Genomic DNA, 26,725 nt, shown 5'->3' with positions numbered 1-26,725 from the left:
GTGTAGTTCAAATGAATCTTATGTTTAGAGTTTCTTAAGACCAAAATCAAGGCCTGGTCAGGGCTGTGTTCCTTTCTGTAGGCTCTGAGGAGAATCCACTTACAACTTACTCAGATTTGGGGCCAAATTAGTTCCTTGAATTTGTAGGAAGGGATGATCAAGAGCCGTTTTTAGTTCCCCTATACTACCTGCATTCCTTCTCATTCTTTCCAAGGATCTCCCCTTGGCAATAGCAGATTAAATTTTGCTCACTCTTTGATTTCTAACTTCCCCTTGCACCACATCCTTCTGATTCCAACCAGAATAACTTTATTCTTAAAAAAAGAGCGTCAGGTTCTTCCAGAAATCCAGGATAATCTCCCTATTTTATATTTGTGTCTTAATTTTATATGCAAAGGTTTGTTTGCACATGTGTGTGTTTTGCCGTGTCATGTAAAATATTTTTAAAACTCAGGGCTAAGGATATGGAATCTTTGGAGGACCATTCTGCCTCCCACAGTTTGCATATTGGCCCCTAAACATTTATGTCCCTCCTGAATGCAAAATATTTTCAGACTCTCTCAAACTTCCCAGGCTCAAAGTAAAAAAATCTTATCTAAGATTAATCAGCCCAGAATTATCAAGTTTGGATAATGCCTTGTGTATTTTTATTAAGTATAGCTCTTGGGGTACAGAATTCTTCATTGTTAAATGTCTGAAAACAAAGAAGTTACCTGCTTTCAGTGTGAAGTGGTGCAAATAATTTTAGACGTTCTGATTCAGATGGAGAAGTATGGGCAAACTCCATTAAGTTTCAAAGCTTGAGCATAATTCTCTCTGCTGACAGCACCTTCATTGAGTCATCCATGCTTTTTTCAGGAACAATAACATGTATTTGCAGCTGAGTAGTTTTAACAGCCTTTTTCTTGCCCCTAGAATTTGGGGATCCAGCAGCCTTCTTTCATATTGTACTGCCCAACCTGATAGTGTTTCTGCTGGTGTAATTTCCTCAAGAACTTTGTGTTTCTGGTATATATTATGGGGATATATATATACTCTCTGATTATAGCAGCTTAAGTGTTCTTTTAAGTCAGTATCAGATTTCTTCAGCATGCTTCTCCCTTTCTCTGAATACTCACTACCAGAGTCATTAACTTCCATATAGCAACAACAGTCTTTTCAAAGGAATCTTAACTCTTTTGTCTTAATCCTTAAAATTCTTCCACTTTCCACCCACTTTCCAATTACAAAACTTCTTCACATTTTCAGGTACTTGTGATAGAAGAACTCTGTTTTCTGCTACCAAAATCTGTATTAGTATTCTGTTACTGTATTAAGTATTACCACAAACTTAGCAGCCTTAAACAGTAAAATTGTTTCTAGTTTCTCTAGGTCAGAAGTCTATGGTGTTTTTGCATCTTCTACTTTGGGCTTCATGTGGCTGAAACCAAGGTGTTAAGCAGGCCTATGTTTTGTTTTTCAGAGACCTCTGGGGATGAATCTTCTTCCAAATGAATCTGCTTTCAATTGCATTTAGTTTATTAGCCAAATTCCTTTCTTTGCAGTTGTGTGACTGCAGTCTCTATTTCTTTGCTGACTGTCAACTTCGGATATGGTCTTTGTTTCATTGAAGCTGTCCAAGTCTTTCTTGTCCTGTTCCAGTAAAGTGTGAGTCTCACACTTCACCTCCTTTTTGACTTGTACTTCTGCTGCAGATCTCTGTAGTAGAGAGCTTTCTCAAAGCAAAATATTCTCTGCTTAGAGAATTCATATGAGCAGATTGGGCCTGTCAGATTTTTCAGTGCTATTTTTCTATTTTAAAGTTTTTAAAATTTAAAAATAACATATAACATCGGCTCAGTCCATATGACATATGCCATAATGTAGCTTATTCACAAACTCCAGGGATTGGGATTTGGACATCTTGGCAGATGGTGTTCTGCCTATCACATTGCTCCTCATCATGCCATTTGTACATCTTAGGCCAGGCTATGTTATATAATCTCATTTTTCATCTAAACATCAAAGTATTTACTTTACTCTAATTCTCTTTCTTTTACCTACCTCACCACAGTACTTGTCTTAAAGTAACATGTAGGTTATATCATATCATATCTCTCTTTTTCTGCTTAGCAAATAAGTTATAAACCCCTGCCGTCTACAGTTTGCCTTTAAAAGGCTTTTATAACCCTATCTCTCACAGTTCCCGAAAGGAAATTTCTGCCTAAGACAACGGTGTTATCCCCAACTGCACCAGGAAAATAGTATTGATGAAATTGTGTTAGAAAAAAATTATTCAGTGTCAGATTACCTATGGCTCCATATTTTTATATGAATCAGAAATAAAATTATTTCAATAGATTTTATAATCTAGAATGATTATATATTACATAGCTGCTTTGTAAACTAAAATTTTAAATGATCAGATTGCTGTATGTTAATAGAGATAGTAATTGAATTAATTGAGAAATATAAGGGGTTAATGAAATTTCTAGTTCCTGTGTGTGTGTGTGTTTTTTTTAATAACTTGGGATAATCTTTTGACCTGTATTTGGAAATTTTAATTGATAATGGTAAATGTAAAAGTTATAGTTCTTTTCTTCATTGGAACATGGTGAAATATAATTAATGTGCTTGAAACAGACACTTTATGCTCTTAAGAGAAAAATGGATAAAATATACTAGTTTAATTTGGTCCCAACAAGAATGGGTCATAGGCCATTCTTGATTGAAGGGCATTTGCATTTTAGGTGATTGTTAACACTTTAAGGTATTTGTTTGTCTTTGAGCAACTCACTTAATCAGCCAGGTCCTCTGTTTTCTTATGTCACAATAATAATTAATCCTCGTATTATAGTTTTTCAGAACACTTCCCATACATTCCCATTTGATCTTCACAACAGTCCTGTGAGGTATGCATGACAGATGCTCCTGTCCTCATTTTACTAATGAGGAACCTGAAACAATTCAGAGGTTAAATGACTTGCCCAAGGTCGCAAAACTAGTAAGTGTCCAAACCCTGCTTTCTAATTTAGACCTTTTAACCAAAAGCACTCTTGGCACTAAGTGCTTTCATAGTCATGTCTGCAAACTGGAAATTACACCGAAATAATCATTGCTTGTTGTTAACATTGCAAATGTGGAAGACAAGTAAGTGTAAAGTATTTGGTAGACATTCTTTATAAGTGCAAGTAAACATATTTTTCATTCTTTTTTCTGTATGTAATTAAAGTAGGTATTCCCTGATTTTAAAGACTTCCTACAGCTTTTAGTATTCCTTGGCCCTTGATCATTTTGTTGGTTGAAGAAGCCATGTGCTTCTCTGAGGTCCTTATTAGTGATGCACAGTTATCGAATTAGGCACCTAATCTGGATTATAACCAGAAGCACAAATTAACTGAATAGCTTTTTTACACAGGCTTTTATGTAACTTTGGCTGCTTTCTTTGGACTTGGAGTCAAGAAACTGGATTTTTAAATTTTTATTTAATCTTCTTTTATATTTTCAGTTGAGGTATATGAATTCTATTCTTATTTATGGCATTCATTCATAATAAATTTACTCAGCACCGTGGGCTGTGCAGATGCTGTGATCCTGGTTAAGTCATTTAATCTCACTGGCTTGGTTTGATTCAGTGCTGTACTTTCGTTCCTTAATTGCACTGTCAACTACATTAAAGTTTTTTATTTTCTGAGGAAGTGCCTCAAGATTTGGATGCTGGGCAGGCAGGGGGCAAATAATGAGAAGGCTAAGGTTTAAGACTTGGTGAAGTTGTAGTAGATTTCTCTAATTGAACTCATTCACCACACAGTACAGCAGCTACTTTTATCTGTTCTTTTCACCAGAGGTTCCTTATCATTTTTCTTTATTCCTTTACTATGGCCTTGTATCCTTTTTTTAATTTGTACCTCAATTTCTTAAGTGCTTAGCTTAGTTCAGAGGATCATTTCTTAATTTCCATAGACATAAATGGAAGTTATTAGTGGGATATTACATCAAAACAGAAGGCGAAGAATATGAAAGTGAAAGAAAAAAAATAGGAAGGGAAGAAAAGAAATAGGTAGAAGTGGGGGAAAGAAGAAAGATTCTATGTTGAGTAGGGAAATGGGAAAAGAAAGAAAAAAATGTAACATATAAATGAAGAAAGATGCTGTGTTTGTTTTCTGAAATTTTTTTGCTTAATTTTTGCAATCATGTTTTAGTAGGTTGGAAGATGTTTACATACTCTACAATAATTTTTTCATGAATATTTTTCTTATGTGACTGACTCAGGTGTTCTGTTTTCATTGTGTTTCTTGACCTATTAATTGATCAGGTATGAGTTTTGAAAGCTTTTATGTTAAAAATATTTATTTCTACTATGAATAAAAAATAAATTCCTTCTTTGTTTCTTTAATCTGTTTTATATTTGGGAAGACTTAAGAGCTAGCATATTTCCTGCTAAAAAAATTTTTTTCAATCTTTACAAATTTGAGATAGTCATCCATACTTACCTGAAATGTCATTTTAATTTTTTTTTTTTTTTAAGGAGCTGATGTTACACACATGGATGGTGATCAAATTGTTGTGGAAGTTCAAGAAACTGTTTTTGTTTCAGATATTGTGGATTCAGGCATAACTGTGCATAATTTTGTTCCTGATGACCCAGACTCTATTGTAATCCAAGATGTTATTGAGGATATTGTTATAGAGGATGTTCATTGCTCAGACATCTTGGAAGAAGCAGATGTATCTGAAAATGTCATCATTCCTGAGCAAGTATTGGGCCCAGGTATCACCGAAGAAGTTTCTTTAGCACATTGCACAGAGCCAGATGATATTTTAACTTCTGACATTACTTCAGCCTCAATGTCTGTGCCAGAACATGTGTTGACAAATGAATCTCTACATGTGCCTGCTGTTGGACGTGTTGAACATGTGGTTCATGATAATGAAGTAGAAGCAGATATGGTCACTGATACTCTGGCAACTGATGTAGTTTCAGAAGTATTAGTAGCAGACTGTGCTTCTGAAGCAGTCATAGATGCCAACGGGATCCCTGTGGACCCGCAAGATGATGACAAAGGCAACTGTGAGGACTACCTTATGATATCGTGTAAGTATGGGGTAAAGTGATTGCTCAAGATGTATTTGAAAGTTGTCTTTTTAAACATATATCAAGGATAAACTTTCCTTGGCTTACACTTTGGTAAAATTAAGTGGGGAAACTTTATAAACCTATCTGTGTTGTTCTTTCAGTTTGACTCTTGTAAGAAAAGTGAAATGGTTCAGAGTGAAGAGTTGGTTTATGAAAGGATAAAATAAAAAGATTTTTTCAGTAGAAAGAAAGATAAAGACTGAAAGGAATAGAACTAAGTTTATGAAAGCATAAGAGATTCATTTAGGCTATCACCTTACCATATCACAATTACATCTTAAAGTTGAAAGAATTACAACCTGAAAAATAATGCATCTTTTGTCTTTTTAATTGTTAGTATTTTGAACATTTGTTCAAGCATAAGAGATTCATTTAGGCTATCACCTTACCATATCACAATTACTTCTTAAAGTTGAAAGGATTACAACCTGAAAAATAATGTATCTTTTGTCTTTTTAATTGTTTGTATTTTGAACATTCGTTCTTTCATCTGCACCATTGTCCCTTTTCTTTCTGAATACTTGTCATGTTTTAAAAAGATAATTCATTATTCTCTTTGGAAATAAATCACTTGAAGTCTAATAAAATAGTCATTTAGAAGACTATGTGAGTTTATTTTGATTTGAAATTTAATATACTGGCTTATTGTCTTTTTATTGTCCCTTATGTGATGCTCATTTTCAAAATATGTTTACTTATGTGCCAGGACATTTTGGGACATAGTTTTGCTTAGGTAGCAAGGATATCATGTTTCTAAAATCCCTGAATGGATGTCTTCCAATTTAGTGATGTTTTCAGTATGTTATTAAGGTTCAGAGTTGTTGGCCATTCTCAATATCCATCTGCTGATCTAGATAACTTAGTTATCCTAAATCATCAGCTCATATGCTTGCGTTGGTATGAAGCTTTATAATACAGATTGAGTTCAGTATTGCCATTAATGTTAAATAAAAGTTCTCCCATCCCCCAGAATCTTTGATTCTGATTTAGGGAAAGAGTTTACCAGTATTTGACTAGGCTAGGGTAAGTTGGCACTTTTGTGTGTTAGTTGATCAGGCATACATCGTGGCCTAATTTTTAAAATAACGATAGATTTTTACAGCTGAGCTTGTTTTAATAACTGTCAATAGCCAGATTTGACCAGTTTAATTTACTTTCTTTGCTGAAAACTGTTTATTTTTTATATTATTATTTTTATTTTTTTTTAAGCATAGCAACATAAAAACACAAACATTCTTATCATATGATCGTTCCATTCTTGGTATAATCAGTAATTCACAATATTATCACATAGTTATATAATCATCACCATGTTCATTTCTTGAACATTTGCATCAATTCAGAAAAATAAAAAGAGAAAAGAAAAAAACTCATACACACCATATGTCTTATATTTTAGCCTTTGTTTCCCGTATTTTTTTTCTATACCCCTTAACACTCCCTTTCGTTGATCACTAGCGTTTCAGTCTATTAAATTTATTTTAACATTTGTTCCCCCTATTTATGTATTTTTAATCCATGTGTTCTCATCATTTGTCCATACCATAAAAAGACATCAGACACAACGTTTTCACAGTCACACACTCAACATTGTGAAAGTGATATCATTATACAATCATCTTCAAGAAACATGGCTACTGGAACACAGCTCTACGTTTTCAGGCAGTTCCCTCCAGCCTCTCCATTACACCTTAATTAAAAAGGTGATATCTATATAATACGTAAGAATAACCTCCAGGATAACGTCTTGAGTCTGTTTGAAATCTCTTAGCCATTGACACTTTATTTTGTCTCATTTCTCTCTTCCCCCTTTTGGTCTACAAGGTTTCCTCATTTCCTTGATGCTGAGTCCCACAGCTCATTCTAGGATTTCTATCCCACATTGCCAGGAAGATTTACACCCCTGGGAGTCATGTTCCATGTAGAGAGGGGAAGAGCAATGAGTTTGCTGGTTGTGTTGGCTGAGAGAGAGAGGCTACAGCTAAGCAACATAAGAGGTTCTTTGGAAGCGACTCTTTGACCTAATTTTAAATAGGCTTAGCCTATCCTTTGCAGGGTTTCATGTGAACAGACCCCAAGATTGAGGGCTCGACTTAATGCTTTGTTTATCCCCACTGCTTGTGAGAATAACTGTTTAGATACTTAAATACTTAAGAATAAAAATTTGAGTTCCTGAATTTGGCTTGTAATCTTTATAAATTAAATTTATTTGGAGGTTTCTGTTTTCTTGACATTTTTCTTGTTTTAGCCACTCAGAAAAGAACTTCCTATAATGCCTCATGGTAACGTAAAATCTTTTCTATTTAGCATTGGGAAGTTTTTAAATACATGGAGAAATTATGGCCTGATTTTATACATGAACCATAAAACTGAAGTACTTTCACTGAAAATCAGTTTTAGTGTCTTCCATATATCATAAGAGGGTGATAGTATTTTTAATTGCTATGATCTATTTATTCTGCATAAATAGATCATAGAATGTAAATATATATTAAGTACTTTCTTCCCTTCAAAAATTACAATGTTATTGTATCTAAGAGCCTAGTAGACGGCTTTTTTAGTCTTTGGTGACCAATTTCACAAATTTCTTCCATTAGAAGTCTTCCCTTAAAATGATGATGAACAAAGCCTCATTCTTTTTATTATTACAGTAGTGTACACTAGACACAAATGACCCTAGTTATAACCTAGCTGCCTTTGATGTCAAAATGACTTTCTTTTTGTCTTTGCAGTGTATATAATTACATAGCTGTGTATTTCTAGAGGACAGAATCTCATATGTCTCATCCACCTGTTTATCTTCTCCATCTAGTTTGTCTGTTGGGTTTGAAACATTATGCATGATTGTGTAGCTGAAATTCCATGGACACCTTGGGTCACCCAAATGCTGTCTAATGTTTTAACCACAGTAGCTGGTATTAGTTACTAACTGATTTGGTTAGAGTACACATTCAGTAAAAAGTGGTTCAGGAAATGAATGAATAACTGATGTCCAGCCCCTCCCATGTTTAATGCATAAACTGTGAGGATCCATACAATGAGATTTTTTTTAGTTACTGTAACTAATAACAGAATAAAGCTTGGTATTAACTTATTAATTAAAATACCTATCTGTAAGAATATGCATATGTTATTTATTTATTTATTATTAGTTCATTCTTTGTTCTCTAGGATAATGTTTTTAAAATATTTATATATATTATGCTCCATACAGTTTTGTTTGGTTTTGTTTTTAAATTATTTGGTAACACAATAAAGTTCTGGAATTTTGAAAATAGATACCCCCAAGGGAATATTTTTGAAAAATGAGAAAAGTCTTACTTACTGAATTAAGGATTCTGTGGAAAAGATATGTTGTTGATCATTTTGAAGTTAGTTCTGATACATTCAAGAGTTTTTTTCTTCATCATCCAAGAATTTACATATTTTTGTATAAGAGCTGTAAAAGGTTTTTAGAAACTGTCAAAGCAGACATAAAGTATTTCACAGATTTTATAAGGCAATAAAGCCAGATTAGAAAGTAAATTGTTAGTCCTTTGGAAGAAATTTAAAGACAAAAATATAAATATGAGCAAGATAAAAGCTATAATAGGAGCAACAATAAAATAAATATGGCTGAGTCTAATCATTAACCCCCAGGCAAGCTATAGGAAACAGTAACAATGAAATGTTGGAAAAACATAATTACAAAAGTGATTGTAGTAGAAAGTTTATAGATACAGGAGGCAAGAATAAGGAGTTTAAGACAACATATGGGAAAATAGAGAAATAATGGTGCAGAAAAATTTCAAGCTTATGGAAAAAAATTTTTTCAACAAAAAAAGATACTGTTTAGAATGTCCATAAAAATGACAGAGTAAGGACCACTGAAAATCCTCTATACTGTAAGAGCAACAAGTTCACTGGAAAACAGATTAGGTTCAGCTTTTACAAAATTCAGAAAATTAAAGTTTGCAGCAGTACAGGGAGTGTTTATTAAAGAAAAAAAAGACTATATTTTGGTGAGCATAACAGTTGTTCTGGTATTTTAACATGGTCTGTTCACATCTGCTATCCCATGCAATATGTACTATCCTTGTAAAGCAGAGCCCACAGAGCTGCTCAAGCAGCAGCCATAGGAGGAAGCTGAACAGTGTTTGGACTTTGTGTCAAAAGCTGTTCCCAGACATGTCATCACTCGACCTTTCTGGTATTCTTTGCAAGACCTCACTTGTGAGCCTGTCTTTCTTTGACCTAACTCAGAGCTTGCTGGTGCAAATAGCCTTTTAACAAGAGGCATTTGTCAAAAAAATTAACAGAAGCAGGTGCTAAGCGTTACTGCTGTCTGTGGTAGTGGATAACAGTTGGGGAAAATAGAATAACCAGTGGGATGTCCCCAGAAGATTTTGACAAGCTCCAACATATTCTGGGAATCTTGAAGTCCAGGTGCGCATGCCCAGTGCTAAGCATATCACCGGAACTCTGATATTCAAAAGACCTGAGAAGGACCTGAGCTCATCTTTGGCTAACCTTAAAGTTCAGCTCAAACAGGAAGTAACTGCTAAATGTGAAGTTAAAAGTGCTTAACTGAGAGTTGAGGGTGTGCTGCAACATGCCTATGAAATCTGTGGTGAAAATTAGAGGACTTTTTGTTTTTGAAATTTAAAGAAATCTATGGCCATTGATTAACTACTAAACTGAAGAACAGAGACTTTAGTGGTCACATTCAAAATTTACACAGATTTTCAGAATTGGGCAATAAATATTACTAATCAAAAAATAACAGCAAACTCTGGGTAAGAGAAAAATCTGACTTTCACAGTTGTTCGTTGTACTCGTAAAAATGTTCAGTTTCCAACTAAGTTATGAGAGATGATGAGCAACAAGAAGGTGTGTTCCATTCACAGGAAAAAGAGCAATTAAAAGAAACTGTTCCTGAGGAATCCCAAACAATTGGCCTCCTTGATAAAGACATTAATCAGCTAATTTAAATATGTTGAAAGAGCTGAACAAAATCATGTGTAGAGAACCAGAGGAAAGTATAAGAGTAGTGGACAAAAAATATAGAAATTACAAGGAAAAAAAAAGAACTTAATAGAAACTCTGGATTTAAAAAATAGAAAAACTAAAATGAAAATTTCACCAGTGATGCTCAAAGATAGATTTGAGCAGACAGAAGGAAATAAACCAGATAATATGAAAATAGGTCAGTTGAGAATTTCCAATCTGAAAAAAAAAATGTATATGCTCTGTGGGACATCCTTAAACATACTGAAAGGGGGAAAGGAATAGAAGGAATATTCAACAATAATGGAAGAAAAGTTCCCAAATATGATGAGAAACTTTAATGTCCACATCTCAGCCCACTTCAGATAGAATAAAATTGGAGCCCTATATTTAGTTATAACATAATCAAGTTGGTGAAAGCCAAACACAGAATCTTGAAAACAAGAGAAGTGGCCCATTTGTACTCATTTGTCAATATGATTAATAGCTAACTTCTCATCAAAACATGGAGAATAGAAGACAATGAGATGATGTGTTCAGCATACTGAAGTAAAGAAAACTGTATTTCTTTCTGTATTTCAGAAACAGAGGAGAATTTAATATTCCCAAATAAATAAGTTTCAGTAATCGAGCTGTATGGTACTGGCATAGCATTGGGAATCCAGAAATAGACTTGTATGCACATGGTCAGGTGATTTCAAGCCTCGTGCCAAGACTTCCCATTAATGAGAGAGAAAAATCTCTTCAACAAATATTACTTGAACATCAGGGTATCTTAATGCAAAAAAAATGTATGGGTCCCTTTCATTAAACCATATATAAAGTTGAAATAAAAAGTTTTAGGGTAAATATTCTTGACCTTAGATAAGACAGTAGTTTCTTAGAGTGTCACCAAAATCACAAGTAACAAACAATATGTACAGAGAACTTCAACAAAATTGATGAAAAAGTCTGCTAACAGATATGTTTAAAGTGTCTACAATAAGTATATTTAATATAAATATAAAATTAAGTACTAAATATAAATAAATACATTTATGAAGACAGTAATTTTACTAGGGTAATGGCCAGTTTCAGACTAGTTTAATAGCTAAACACTATGGACATTCCTTTTGTGGAACTAGTGATGGTTGCACAGCTGTGCAAATATACTAAAAACTATGGAATTTTATACAGTTAATGCACCCCTTTTAATATTGTGAGAAATAACATATATACAAAAAAGCAATAAATGTATAGCATGTACTAGTTTAATTTGGCCCCAACAAGAATGGGTCATAGACCATTCTTGATTGAAGGGTTGTTTCATTTTAGGTGATTGTTAACACTTATGGTATTTGTTTTATACATTTATAAATGAATACTCTCATTACAGTTTTTCAGAACGCTTCCCATACATTCCCATTTGATCATCACAACAGTCCTGTGAGGTATGCGTGATAGACGCTACTGTCCTCATTTTACTAATGAGGAACCTGAAACAACTCAGAGGTTAAATGACTTGCCCAAGGTCACAAAACTAGTAAGTGTCCAAACCCTGCTTTCTAATTTAGACCTTTTAACCAAAAGCACTCTTGGCACTAAGTGCTTTCATAGTCATGTCTGCAAACTGGAAATTACACCGAAATAATCATTGCTTGTTGTTAACATTGCAAATGTGGAAGACAAGTAAGTGTAAAGTATTTGGTAGACATTCTTTATAAGTGAAAGTAAACATATTTTTCATTCTTTTTTCTGTATGTAATTAAAGTAGGTATTCCCTGATTTTAAAGACTTCCTACAGCTTTTAGTATTCCTTGGCCCTTGATCATTTTGTTGGTTGAAGAAGCCATGTGCTTCTCTGAGGTCCTTATTAGTGATGCACAGTTATCGAATTAGGCACCTAATCTGGATTATAACCAGAAGCACAAATTAACTGAATAGCTTTTTTACACAGGCTTTTATGTAACTTTGGCTGCTTTCTTTGGACTTGGAGTCAAGACACTGGATTTTTAAATTTTTATTTAATCTTCTTTTATATTTTCAGTTGAGGTATATGAATTCTATTCTTATTTATGGCATTCATTCATAATAAATTTACTCAGCACCGTGGGCTGTGCAGATGCTGTGATCCTGGTTAAGTCATTTAATCTCACTGGCTTGGTTTGATTCAGTGCTGTACTTTCGTTCCTTAATTGCACTGTCAACTACATTAAAGTTTTTTATTTTCTGAGGAAGTGCCTCAAGGTTTGGATGCTGGGCAGGCAGGGGGCAAATAATGAGAAGGCTAAGGTTTAAGACTTGGTGAAGTTGTAGTAGATTTCTCTAATTGAACTCATTAAAGTATATGAAAATGTGCTTAAATATATGTTTTGCTAAGAAAGACTCGGACTCATTAAATCTTTTCCTGAACTTTCATGGATATATGTTTGTGTATGTGTATATATGTGGAGCATATGTGTGTGTGTATAGGTTGATACTAGAATTTACATAGACCATCTTATTGCAGTGTACCTTTCTGACAATTATAATTTGATTATTTAAAAACATGGAATTCTAATGGGAGCAGTTTAATGCTCATGATTGAAGTAATGCTTGTTGAAACTAGTTTTAGCTGATTTTAATACTAGATCAGCTTTTCCCTAGTCTTCACTTTAAATATTATAAAAATATCCATAATATAGTAATGTTTTTTTTTTTTTAAGAGAAAGGGAGGAAGGGAAGGAAAGACAGAGAGAAGGAAGGAAGGATGGAAGGAAGGAAGGGAGGAAGAAAGGGAAACATCTTTAAACATTTTCTTGTTTTATTGTATTTTGTTTGTTTGTTTGTTTTTTACATGGGCTGGGGCCGGGAATCGAACCGAGGTCCTCCGGCATGGCAGGCAAGCACTCTGCCCGCTGAGCCACCGCGGCCCGCCCATATAGTAATGTTTTTACCTTATGGATAAGCAGAAATGATATTTACACCTTTATTAGTGTTTGCTTTTCATTACTTTTATTTTCCAAAGTATGAGGAATTTTCTTTATGTGAATTTTTCTTGGTAGGGGGTAGGAGTACACAGGCGGGGAATTGAACCTGGGTCTCCCTCATGGAAGTGAGCATTCTACCAAAGCAACCCATCTATTTTTTACTTGAATATCTCGTATTGTCAAAAGTTTTAAATAATTTATTTACTTCCATTTGTCTAGATAAAAATCATCCAATTTTATGTGACACAAATTATAGATTATATTAGTAAAAAAGACAATATTGAAGTGTTTTATTTAAGTATGCACTGCTATTATTTGTGACATATTTCCTACCTTTTTAGTAGATGATGCTGGCAAAATAGAACCCGTTGATTCCTCTGGAATCAACATAGATGCAGAGTCAGAAATTGATCCCTGTAAAGTGGATGGCACTTGTCCTGAAGTCATCAAAGTTTACATATTTAAGGCTGACCCAGGGGAGGATGACTTAGGTAAGAGGAAAGTTTCCTTCAACATTATTATATATTCTTATCCAAAATTTCCAGTTTAATTACTTTTGGGCTGTTTAGATTGAGAACATTTGAAATCTTTTTCTGAAGATAAATTGAAAAAATAGTAATTCCAATGTAGTAATATAAAACCATTATAAAAGGTAATTAGTAAAATAAGGAGAAATGACATTTGCAGATAAATCTTCTAAGCTGTCTTCTTCCCTTATAGGTGGAACAGTAGACATTGTGGAGAGTGAGCCTGAGAATGAACATGGTGGAATTGAATTACTTGACCAGAATAGCAGTGTTCGTGTCCCAAGGGAAAAGATGGTTTATATGACAGTAAATGACTCTCAGCAAGAAGACGAAGATTTAAGTAAGTAGGTGGCCCTTTTGAGGGAGACAATTTTGTGTTACTGGAAATTTTATTTTTCAATCAGTATTTTTATAGAGGGTATTCCACCAAATTTTGAGAAAGAACAGCAGTGACTCTTACGTAAACGAAGGATTTAATAATTTTTCTATGTAGATGTTGCTGAAATTGCTGATGAAGTTTATATGGAAGTGATCGTAGGTGAGGAAGATGCTGCTGTTGCAGCAGCAGCAGTACATGAACAGCAAATGGATGACAGTGAGATCAAAACCTTCATGCCAATAGCATGGGCAGCAACTTATGGTAAGTCATGTAACTACTCTCAGAAGTGAATTACTGTTCGAACATATTTCATTATTTAAAACCTGTTTCTCATGATCTTAAATTTATGATATTTCAGTACTCTGAATTACGCAAAAGTGAAAAGGAAGATTATAAAGTCTTCCTTTTTTTATAAAAAAAAAATTTTGTCTTTAAATTTAACAGGAATTTCTTTGTTGTCTATATTATTTTGAAGGAACTATTTAAAAAAATACACAGGCTTTCAAGGTGAAATTTTTCATCTTGATTGTATCTAACCCATGGTTTTAAAATTTTGAGAGAAAGCAAAATGCTAACATCTGTTCCATTACCAAGAATAGGGAATTTTAGTCATTCATGAATATCATGGCTTACTATTCATTATTGCAGTTAATAAGGAATCCCTAGTTCTTTATAATAGGATATAATTTTGTTTTTAATGCATATTGTTAGGTAATAATTCTGATGGAATTGAAAACCGGAATGGCACTGCAAGTGCCCTCTTGCACATAGATGAATCTGCTGGCCTTGGCAGGTTGGCTAAACAAAAACCAAAGAAAAGGAGGAGACCTGATTCAAGGCAGTACCAAACAGGTGAGGGCATACAATTCCATAGCACAGTGTTTTCTGCATACTCTCAGATTAAGCGTCAGTGTGTATCCACAGAGGGGTTGTAAGGCATCTTAGGATTCTAAACCACATGTAACTTTTGTATATTGAATTTAAACATAAGTATTAAGAATTTAGTAATATTCGTGAATGATTTCTGAAGGTAAAAGGAAAAAAGTTGGTCAGATATTCAGGAAAAAGGAATTAAAAATGATTTATTGGATATGAAAAGAAACCTTATAATATTACTTAACTCTAATTGAGTAAATTTAAAAGAATTTAATCATTTCAGCATACAGCTTTCATAATTTAGAAAGATATAAGGCTAGTACTTTATTTAGTCATTGGGCTTATTCTTATGTGTATATTCTTATAAATTGATCTGTATATTAAAATTATTTTATAGGTATCTTTAAACAAATATGGACTCTCTTGGAGTACTGCCCTATAATAATGTTCACAATACAAATTTAAATTCTTAAAGAAGACACAACAGAACTTTAATCACTCATGCTCTGTCTTTTCTTTTTCTTAGCGATAATTATTGGCCCTGATGGGCAACCTTTGACAGTCTATCCTTGCATGATTTGTGGGAAGAAGTTTAAGTCAAGGGGTTTCTTGAAGAGGCACATGAAAAACCATCCTGAACACCTTACCAAGAAGAAATACCACTGTACTGACTGTGATTACGTTACCAACAAGAAGATAAGTTTACATAATCACCTAGAGAGCCACAAGCTGACCAGCAAGACAGAGAAGGCCGCTGAATGTGATGACTGTGGGAAACATTTCTCTCACGTAGGGGCTTTATTTACTCACAAAATGGTGCATAAGGAAAAAGGCACCAACAAAATGCACAAGTGTAAATTCTGTGAATACGAGACAGCCGAACAAGGATTGTTGAATCGCCATCTTTTGGCAGTCCACAGCAAGAACTTTCCTCACATTTGTGTGGAGTGTGGTAAAGGTTTTCGTCATCCCTCAGAGCTTAAAAAGCACATGCGAATCCACACTGGGGAGAAGCCGTACCAGTGCCAGTACTGCGAATATAGATCCGCAGATTCCTCTAACTTAAAAACGCATATAAAAACTAAGCATAGTAAAGAGATACCATTCAAGTGTGACATTTGTCTTCTGACTTTCTCAGATACCAAAGAAGTGCAGCAACATGCTCTCCTCCACCAAGAAAACAGAACACACCAGTGTTTGCATTGTGACCACAAGAGTTCAAACTCAAGTGATTTGAAACGACATGTAATTTCAGTTCATACAAAGGACTACCCGCACAAGTGTGACATGTGTGATAAAGGCTTTCACAGGCCTTCAGAACTCAAGAAACATGTGGCTGCCCACAAGGGTAAAAAAATGCACCAGTGTAGGCATTGTGACTTTAAGATTGCAGATCCATTTGTTCTAAGTCGCCATATTCTTTCAGTCCACACAAAAGATCTTCCATTTAGGTGTAAGAGATGTAGGAAAGGATTTAGACAACAGAATGAGCTTAAAAAGCATATGAAGACACACAGTGGCAGGAAAGTGTATCAGTGTGAATACTGTGAGTATAACACTACAGATGCCTCAGGCTTTAAACGGCACGTTATTTCCATTCATACAAAAGACTATCCTCACCGCTGTGAGTACTGCAAGAAAGGATTCCGAAGACCTTCAGAAAAGAACCAGCACATAATGCGACATCACAAAGAAGTTGACCTCCCCTAACCATTCTTGTACAGATGTCTGTAAAGATGTTAACCTTGAAGTAGAAAAATTCATTTTAAAGCCAATCATTCTTGGTTACTCATAATATTGTACATTAATTCATGCTGTGTAAGAATAAGATTATTGCTTCTAGTTGACTTTACATTTTATTCAAAAGGGTGTCTGAATTCTACTCAGTTTATTAAATGTGGAAAAGTGGCAACAATCACATTGCTTTTAATAAAGTAGCCTCTGATTCTATACTGAATTTTTCAGTCTTAGAAGTTTTGGTATTTATTTAAATATTCACTTTATTACCTTTATGGTACTCTTCTAAGACTACTTTAAGAGTGATAACTCTGAAAGTACTCAGTTTCACTCATTTTTCCCCACAAATTTTTCACACAGAAATGGAGCTATCTGCTAATATAAGTGGGAGATTTTATTGTCATAAGTAGTTATAACATGGAAATCATTTCCTTGTCTTAGTATTTTCAGACCACAGGAAAATGGAACTTTCCATTTTGGTTCTCTAGCATTGCTGAATATCAAACAATGGCTGGATTTGTATTTAATTTCAGTTTTGTTTGGATGCTTCTGTTGAGTTTCATTGTGATGTTTACATCTTTTGCCATCCTAGCAAACTTGTAGAAAACCTTATTGAAAGTTTGTTCTTTTTGTTTTTTTATGTTCTATCTGTGCTACTTTGACTTGCAGTAGTTGTGTTCTAAAAAGATGTTTGTTAACATTTAATTTTGGAATGTTTTAGTAAATTTTGGCTCATAGGAGCTTTTGCAACTTAAGTGTACTTTTGCAACTTGTTAAGTGTACTCAACATATATGTGGATATTTTATATGTGTGCACATATTGCTTATTTTACACATTTATATACACAGTCCCAAGTTTAAAATTTATAAGGAAAGATTTAAATTTTAAAACCTGAAAGATAAAGGGATGCATGAAACACCATTATGTAAACTTATTATTCATTTAGATTACTCAGGTGAAGAATTAGATGGAAAAAAAGTACATTGGTATTTAAAAATAGAATCAACATGTATTTTCTTTTAAATACCTTTGGTAATTGAAAATTAGAAGTTAAGATACTTCTAGATAGTGTGTTTTCATAGAACTTCTCAGCTTCATACTTTATATTTTTCTGAAAGCTAGTGAGAATCCAGGCTAACTCCTTTAGTTCTCTGAGGAGCCTGTGAGAGAATTCAATATCTTGGTAAGATGGACTAAGAAGAACAAATGGTTCATTTGTTAATTTATGACTAAACTTGGCAAGTTCAGCCTGTTTTTTATTTTTTAGCTACAGTTAGCAAACTTTTAAAAGATGTAACACATAGATTAGCTTTGAGTAAAAGATAAAGGTGTGTGTTAAGTGCATAATGAAAATCTGAGGCCTTATTTCACATAACACCCAGGTCTTTCACAGTTTTATTTTTCATTGAAAATAGACATTTTAACAGTCAGTGAGTAAAAAATATGGATATAATATAAAATGAATTCAGCAGTTAATTAGAACTTGGTTGTGTTAATACGAACTTTGGAGAACTGACAGTTTTTAGGTTTCTCAAATTAGTTATTGGCAGATACATATCTGACATTTCATGGGAGATTAGAAATTTTTCTTCCCACTTGATAGCTGCCTCTACAGTAGTCCATTTTATTCTTGCTGTCAAGTTTTAACCTTTTCACCTTTCTCTGCCACAGTTCATCTTCAGGTATTATAGATAGAGGATTAGACATTTAAATATTTGATGTTTTGATAGCCTCTGAAGTGCTAGATTAATTTAGTCTAATTTAAAACAAGTGCTTTAGGCAGGTAGGAGTTCAAACCTAGTGCCAACCAAAGTCAAGGGATAGATTTTGGCGTATCCTGTGCATTCTTGGACTCCTTACATTCCACCACCACCACCCCCTTCATTGTCATCCAATCCATTGTCCTGCAATATTATTCTTGAAAACTATTCTTTTTGGTCTGAGAATCTTTTAAATCTCCCTTGAATTCGGTAATTCCATGGTATTAGAAATGCCTAAATGAGTGTTAAAATTTAAGAACTTAACATTCTATCAGATTAGTATAGAATATATAAATAGATAAAATTTTAAAATAAACTGAAGGAATACAACACTTTATATTGCTTTATATTGCTTTTATATACAACAATACACAGGATTTTTTTTTGTTTTTTGTTTTAAGAATATTGACACCTTTAAAAAAGCAGTTAAGAGTTCAGTCTAAATTAAAAACATTTTTCTGTATAAATTGAACATGAAATTGTACTTACTGTTATTTACTGATATTAGTTACATGCTGGTTTCAATTCTTAAAGCGATTTGATTAGCAGAGCTAAAAAGGTAGATGTTTCAGTTAAATGTTTTAAAGAGGTACAGATTTTTACGAGGACATTGTTATTTTGTTGAAGTATCTTATTAAATATTGTATGTCCTTCTGTAAACATTGTAAAAAAGTAAAATACATACAAAATACAGGGAAGTGTGACACTTAATGTAAATGTGTACTTGAAATAACATGCAAAAATAAAGATCAGAATATTTTCCTGTTAATGGATGTTTAATCTATTTGATACCAGTAGTAAACAACAAATTCTGCAGGTTTGTTAAATCTAAATAAAGAGAAAAACTATAGTGGATTTGATTTCACTTTCTAATTTCTTAATTCATTCTATATTGCAGTGATATGGAAAATACTTCATTACTTTGAGTTTTGTGATGCATGCAAATATTCATAATCTTGTGAATTTGCAAGTGATAGACATAAGTTGATTAGTCCTTAGATGAGCATGCCTTGAAATGTACTTTTTCTTTTATCTTTCTGGTGTTTTATTAGCATCTCAAGTCCTGATAAGATAAATTTCTCATTTTTTTAATGACACTTATTAAAGTTCTTTTCAGTAATAAATCCCAACACATTTTATCAGTGGGTATTGTTAACACCACTTCCACACAGAAGAGACGCTGCCCAATAGTTATTACTTAGTAATCACACCTTTGCATTCACTTTGGATGACTTTAACAGATGATAACATACTATAGACTAGCTCATTGTTATCATAAAAGCTGGAAATTGATCAGAGTTATGAGGGGCCAAATAGCAAAAATAGAATTGAAACATCTTTGGATTTTTAATTTTTATTGAAGTAAAATTTATGTAACAAAATTAAACAATGTCGAGTTCAGTGGCATTTAGTAAATTGTGTTGTGCAATATCTTTAGTTTCAAACCAATGTTTTTTTTATTGTACAGTATAACATATATACAAAGCAAAGAAATAAAAAAACGGTAGTTTTCAAAGCACTGTTCAATAAATCTAGTTACAGGACCGATCCCAGAGTTTGTTATGGGCTAGTATGAGATCCTCTCAGATTTTTCCTTCTAGCTGCTTCAGTCTAGAAGGCTTGCATATTTTCTTATTCACCAAAATCGCCATTTTTTTTTGAAAAATAGCATATATAAAACAGTAGATTTCAAAGCACAGCACCACAATTAATCGTAGAACATATTTCAGAGTTTGACATGGGTTAAAACTCCACAATTTCAGGTTTTTACTTTGGGCTATGCTAAGATATTGGAGATTAAAAGATATTAATTTAATTTAGCAATCATACTCATTTGTTAATCCTATCTTCACCGTAATATTCCACCATCACCTTTAACCTTTCCATCCCTCTCTTTAGTGATGTTTAGGCTATGACCATTTTAACTACGTATTGGAAGGGTCTGTCACTAAAATGGAGTAGGGAGATGGAACTATCTCATGTTGTTGGAGAGGCTGGCCCTCTAGATTTCAGTACTTAGCTGGTCTAGAGACCCATCTGAAGATTGTACGTTTCTGGAAAGTTAGCTCTCGTGCATGGAACCTTAGAATCTTGTTTTCTAGGATTGGCAGGAATGGTCCTAGTTGGGGGTTGGCAGGTATGATAGCTAGCAATGTCTAACTGAAGCTTGTGTAAGAGCAACTTCCAGGGTAACCTCTCAAATCAAACTTTTAAAGCTGAAAATTCTGCAGTTCTCTAGCTATGTGGAAAAAAAAATGTTTGCCTAATAGTTAATTGAGACAAATTAATTTACCAAGAGAGCATCGTGAATGCCATTGTCCCAGAAAACCCTGCAATGCTAAATTAATTGATTGTCATGAATAACTATCTAGGCCTACAACTAATTTACTACCTTGTTCTCTTGGAGTACCAGAACTAACAAGTTTCTTGATTTTCCAAAAATTCAGGACTTTGTGTAAGAAAAGTTTATGGTCATTCAATATCTTTAATATGTGATACTTTGAGCACTAGTTTTCAAAGTGTATGCCAGCATCAACATTACTTGGGAGCCTGATAGAAATATAAATTCATGAGCCTTTATCTAGACTAATAGACAGGAAATTCATAACACCCAGTAATAAATGTATTTTAACACATCCTTAAGGTGATTCTGGTATGTTTTAGTTTAACTGCCTGAATGCAAAATAACAGGACAAAACAGCTTTTAAAAGGGGAATTTATTAGGTTGCAAGTTAACAGTTCTGAGGCTGTGAAAATGTCCAAATTAAGGCACCAACAAGAGGTTACCTTCATTCAAGAAAGGCTGGTACCATGCTGCCAGCTGGGAAGTCACCTGGTTGGCATCTGCTGAAATCTCTAGCTTCTGAGATGATAACATCTGCTAGTTTTTTCTCCTCATTTCATAAAGCTTCCCTGGAGATTCTGCACCTCCAGAGGTCTCTGGTTGTAAGAGCTCTGTCAGCTCTGAAGCTTTTTCCAAAATGGTTCTCCCTTAAAGGGCTCCAGTAAGGAAACTCTCCTTAAATGGGTGGAGACATATATCTGTGGAAGCCACCCAATCAAAAGTTACCACCCACAATTGGGTGGGTCACATCTTCATGGAAACAATCAAAAGGCTTCCACCCAGCAATACTGAATGAGAATTATACCTGGTATATACCACATATTCAAATTGGCAAATGGCACATAAGTTTGAGAACCACTGTAAGGGAATTACGAAATTGTGTAGCATAAAAGTGGGGGTGAAGGGCGGGCCGCGGTGGCTCAGCGGGCAAAGTGCTTGCCTGCTATGCCGGAGGACCTCGGTTCGATTCCCGGCCCCAGCCCATGTAACAAAAACGGAGAAACAGAATACAATAAAACAAGAAAATGTTTAAAAATGTTTCCCTTTCTTCCTTCCTTCCTTCCTTCTATCCTTCCTTCCTTCTCTCTGTCTTTCCTTTAAAAAAAAAAAAAAAAAAAAAAGTGGGGGTGAAATAGGAACAGAACAATATAAACTTAACCCATATATACGGTATTCTACCATTCAATAACTGTACTTCACTATATCTTAATAGCTTATCTTTCATAATTTTTATGACTTCCCATAAGTTACATTCCTCAAAGGTAAAAAGAATTCAAGGAAGATTCAGCAAGTAAAAGTGAAGGATTGAAAAGTTGGTGTTTTTTGTCTGCTTTCTTTGGGGAATCAATGTAATTCGTATTAGAAAACTAATATTTACCTTTTCTGAAGGTTTTTAGTAAGATGAAAATTAAGCTGGGCTTTACGGTTTTATCTTATGTTGTACATACATTGTCCTTATAAATTTTTTAAAAATTTTAATACTTGTTCCTCTTATATGTGTTATTATTTATAAATGTACTTCAGTGTGTTTTTCTTGGTAGAATATTGGTTCTAGGAAAGGCATATGTTCATTTTGGTATGAACATACATACAAACTTATACTCCCAAACAAAGAAATAAGCTTCTTAAAAATCAATCTTCAACAGTTGTAAGCTGAAAATACTATGACCCTCTCGAGACTCCAGTTTTTAAAGCATTTATGAAAATATTAGTGTTAGATATGGGTATAACATTTTTACTTCTCAGATTTTAAATTTTAATATTCATGACTTGAAATAAAAATACTTAGTAACTATTGAAGTTTGAAGTCAAAATCAAGAATTATTTTTCCTTGTTTTTTTCTATCCACTTGGTCTCCCATGCTAATTGTATTGCTGGTAATGATGAACCCAAAGAATTCGGTATTGTAGTTGTTATGTGAGTGAGTTACACAAAAATTTCTATACATATTAACAGAATTGAATAATTTACTAGATCTACATTTGCTTTCCAAGAGAGGTAACTTTTTGCTTTCTCTTCTTGATTAAGTTTGGCCTCAATACAAAATCCACTTCCTTTTGCTTAAAATTATTTGAAATGAATAAAAAAATTGCAAAACCATCTGGCGATTTTTAACCAAATTCCAAATAGAAAGTGAGGGTGACAATCCATTAAAAGTTGAACTGGACAGTCAGGGCAACCTACCATTCGACTTTTTAGCCAGTCACTAAAAGATACTCCACCTGCCAACCGATTGGTCTCATTAAAGTCATGGAGCTACTACTAGCTGAGTGGCTGCAGCATCCTCCCCTGCACTGGTAGGCTGGGAAAAGGAAATGTAGAGAATAGTTAGCATATGCCAGCCTAGGAAAATAAGGATTAGTTTATCTCTGGGCTGCACACTATCAATATACGAGACCCTTACTATTAGTCTCATCTATTTGCACCCATCTTCTACCATATTTAGATAAGACATTTCAAAGTTGCAGTTCTTGTTTTTCCTTTGTAGGAGCTGCTTGTATTTTTCTTCAGAAAAGTTTTTGCAATGGCAAGATTGTTTACCAACTGTTCTAGTTTACTAGCTGCTGGAATGCAATATACCAGAAACAAAAAGTCTTTCAAAAAAAAAGGAATTAATAAATTTGCTGTTTACAATTCTAAGCCTGAGGAAATGTCCAAATTAAGGCACCAACAATAGGTTACCTTTACTCAAGAAAGGCCGATGAATTTCAGGGTTTCTTTCTCAGTGGGAAGGTCATGTGGTAAAGTCTCTTAGCTTTCTTTCCTAGCTTCTTATTTCTTGAAGCTCCCCAGGAGGCATTTCCCTTCTTCATCTCCAAAAGTCACAGGCTGGTAGACTCTCTGCTCCATGGTTCTGCAGCACTCTGCTGTGGCTTTCTCATGGCTCTAAAGCAGGGACTCTTTCCAAAATGATTACCCTTTTAAGGGATTAATGGTTGGAGCCACATGGAAACTATATGATCAAGGAAACTATTTGATCAAAAGTTATCACCCACAATTAGGTAGGTCACATCTCCATGGGAACAATAAAAAAGCATCCAGACAGCAATATTGAATGAGGATTAAAGGACATGGCTTTTCTGGGATCCATCACAGATTCAAACTGGCACACCAACCTTAATGTAACCTGGCAAGATTTTTTACATAACAATTTTGATACTAAAATTGGAGAATTATCCACAGTGCCAGGCACTAAGTGAATTCTTTGTTTTCTTTTAGTTATTGCTATATCCATTTTTTCCAGTTTTTTAAATACAATAACTTATTTTGTGTCTGTTTTTTTTCAAATACCAGGTATTTCCACATTTATTTGCACTTCCCATTCTTTCTTCCTTTTACCTCTTTTGAAGAGAATTTAGAATTTAGAACTGTAGGATAGTATAAAAAAAATTAGCGTCCTCTCATAAACCATTATCCAGAGCAATTATAAAAATGTATTAGTACATTTTTATTAGAATTCAAATGCACAATTTGTGTTATTATATATAATATAATGAAAAAATATGCAAAGTTAATAATTTTACATATATGCTTAATCCAGGACAATTCCCTAGAGGTAATTATTGTTTAGAGATTGCACATATTGTTTCATTTCTTTTCTTTAAATTCAAACAAAGGAAAAAAGAGAGATTTGAGATTTATGTGCTTCCATGTTGTCAGTCAATTCCCTGCTCATATTTTTAGATTCTTTTTCCTCTATTTCCTTTGGCTCATCAGATTTCAGATATTCCATCTTCCAGTTCACTAATCCTATATTTATTCTGCCTCTTGAAATTTAACATTTTAGGTTTCCATAGTTCTTTTCATCTCTTCTACTATGCCTTTCATTCCCATGAGTTCTGTGATTTGTTTTTCTCAGACTTTTTATTTCTTCTTTTTTTCATTCTTGACTTTCTTTCTATCCTCTCTCAATTCACTGATTTGATTTTTGATGAGGTTTTCCATGTCTGTTTGAACATTCTGAATTAGCTGTTTCAACTCCTGAATCTCACTTAGAGATTTGTTCCTTTGACTTGGCCATATCTTCAATTTTCCCAATGCGATTCATTATTTTTTGGTGGTTTCTAGGCATTTAATTAACTTTAGTTATTCTGGAGATTGTTTTCATTTCCTCTTTTTTTTTTTCACATGGGCAGGCACTGGTAATCAAACCTGGGTCCTCTGGCATGGCAGGCAAGCATTCTTGCCTGCTGAGCCACCGTGGCCCCCCCTGTTTTCATTTCTTTACTTAGGATTTTCTTGCTGGATGACTTTGTTGTCTATTTGTTCTTTGACATTCAGTTCAGCTTATTCTGGACCACTAGCTTAGGTTTTGTTTAACAGATCAGAATTGTTTTCTTGTTTCTTGCCCTGCCTGTATGGTACTTTACCCCCACACATTTAGAAGGATCTATTTATGTATTATAGATCCTGGCCAGAATTTCCCAGACCAAGCTAGCCTCTTATCAGGAGGAAAGAGTCACCTGCCTCAGTTTTCCCTGAGGGTGAGACCCAGCAGGTTGAAAGACTTTCCTGTGAAGTCTCTGGAGCTGTGTTTTTCCTATCTGGCCCTATGTGGCTGTTGTCTGCCTGCAGGTCCTACCAGCATAAGGTGATGCAGTACCTTTAACTTTAGCAGACTCTCCCTGCTGGGGGTGTGGTGGAGAGAGAGGAGAGGTTGTAGGCTGGCTTTAATAGCTTCAATTTTCCAATCCCATGGTTCTGAATTCCTTGAGGGAAGGAATCCACCTGAGTGGGGCCCCACCCCTGGGGAAGGCACAGGCTCCAGACAAGCTCTCAAACAAGCTTGTTTCTGCCTATGCCTGGGGCAATTGCAGCCTGAGAAGCCTTGCTGCTATTTCCAAAAGCAATCAAGCCTTTGTAGAAACACAGACATAAAATAGAAACAGAAAAACCTTCTCAGAGCAGGATCCCTGTTCCTCAAGTTTGCCATCAAGAGCATAAATTGGTATGTTGCTTTGTGTATCTTTAGATCCTATATGCCCTCTCCTTTCCGTCAGGGCCCAGACCTTTTCAAGTATTATGTGCTTTTCAATCCCAAAAAAACTTTGTTTCTTTTTTTTCTTTTTTCTTTTTCCATCTGCCCTGCCCCCTTGGCACTGGGGCAAAAATTGGCATCCTCTACTTTGACCAGGTTCAGCTGAGTTGGGGGCCTATATTTAGTGGTCAGAATTTGTGAATTAATTCCACAATTGAAGCTTAGTTGTGCTCAGCCCTTGCTGCTGGTAAAGTTCCTATCCTTTCCACTCTGGGGAACAGCCTGTTGGGGAAAGGTGCTGACTGTCATGGCTTGGGGAACTCATGGTTCTGGAGGGGGCTCACAGCTGGTCCAGACTGGGGTATGCTGTGTATCTGTTCACTAACATGGCCCCAGCAGTTGTTCTGTACTGTTCCTGGTTATTTAGTAACTGTTCTGGAGGACGAACTAAATTACACACCTTGCTAAGCCACCATCTGGACATTCTCCCTCAGGGCTTAGGTTTTCACAGGATCTCTCTGGACCTTGTTTATTAAGTCTTAACTACATGAAGCTGGGGACCAACCAAAGATTACATGGTTTTATTACAGAAGCACAAAAGGTCTTTTACCTCTCTATACTTTAACTGTTTAGTAAACAGTTTACTTTAGTTTAACTGTTCAGACCAGTCAGAGGAGATACATATCCATCAATGTTATCAATTAATCAGTGATGAGAGAATATACAGTCCTTGGGTCCATGACATTCACACAAGCATGCAGACTCCTCTGAGGACTCACTCATTAAGGTGATTTTTCCAACTTTATCTTGTGATTACCTTCTGGCTGCTCTATAAATTGAACTATAGCTGCATAACATTATGTGAATACCTTGAAATTCCATAGCTCTAAATGTGTTTTCATGTGACTTATCATCCTTTCCATCCTTTCCAAAATGTGATACTTCTTGGTTTCCTTTTCTCTCCTGTTTGGTATGTGTATGCTTTTATGTAAATTTGTTTCATAACTGTCACATGGACATGAAATCTTTTTTGCTGTCTGAGTTTGGCTCATTGCTCTCTGTTATATCATGTT

At 34.5% G+C, this 26,725-nt stretch overlaps 1 protein-coding gene across 16 annotated transcripts in view; it reads left to right on the top strand.

Moving 5' to 3' along the window:
- LOC143672594 (zinc finger X-chromosomal protein-like) overlaps window positions 1-19,200 on the top strand; it is a 107,350-nt gene extending 88,150 nt beyond the window's left edge. For 15 of the 16 annotated variants that reach the window (XM_077147187.1, XM_077147188.1, XM_077147198.1 and 12 more), the window contains 6 exons: window positions 4,508-5,074; window positions 13,392-13,541; window positions 13,771-13,917; window positions 14,071-14,217; window positions 14,668-14,808; window positions 15,359-19,200. In XM_077147187.1, the coding sequence (XP_077003302.1) occupies window positions 4,508-5,074; window positions 13,392-13,541; window positions 13,771-13,917; window positions 14,071-14,217; window positions 14,668-14,808; window positions 15,359-16,542 (2,336 nt within the window). In that variant the 3' untranslated portion in view covers window positions 16,543-19,200. Of the gene's footprint in view, window positions 1-2,871; window positions 2,984-4,507; window positions 5,075-13,391; window positions 13,542-13,770; window positions 13,918-14,070; window positions 14,218-14,667; window positions 14,809-15,358 lie in introns of those variants that run through there. The other variant, XM_077147199.1, reaches the window with a different exon arrangement.
- Window positions 19,201-26,725: the final 7,525 nt, after the last annotated feature.

Source organism: Tamandua tetradactyla, chromosome Y, assembly GCF_023851605.1.
Source record: "Tamandua tetradactyla isolate mTamTet1 chromosome Y, mTamTet1.pri, whole genome shotgun sequence".
Classification (NCBI taxonomy): Eukaryota; Metazoa; Chordata; class Mammalia; order Pilosa; family Myrmecophagidae; genus Tamandua; species Tamandua tetradactyla.
This window is presented reverse-complemented; position numbering and strand designations above follow the sequence as displayed.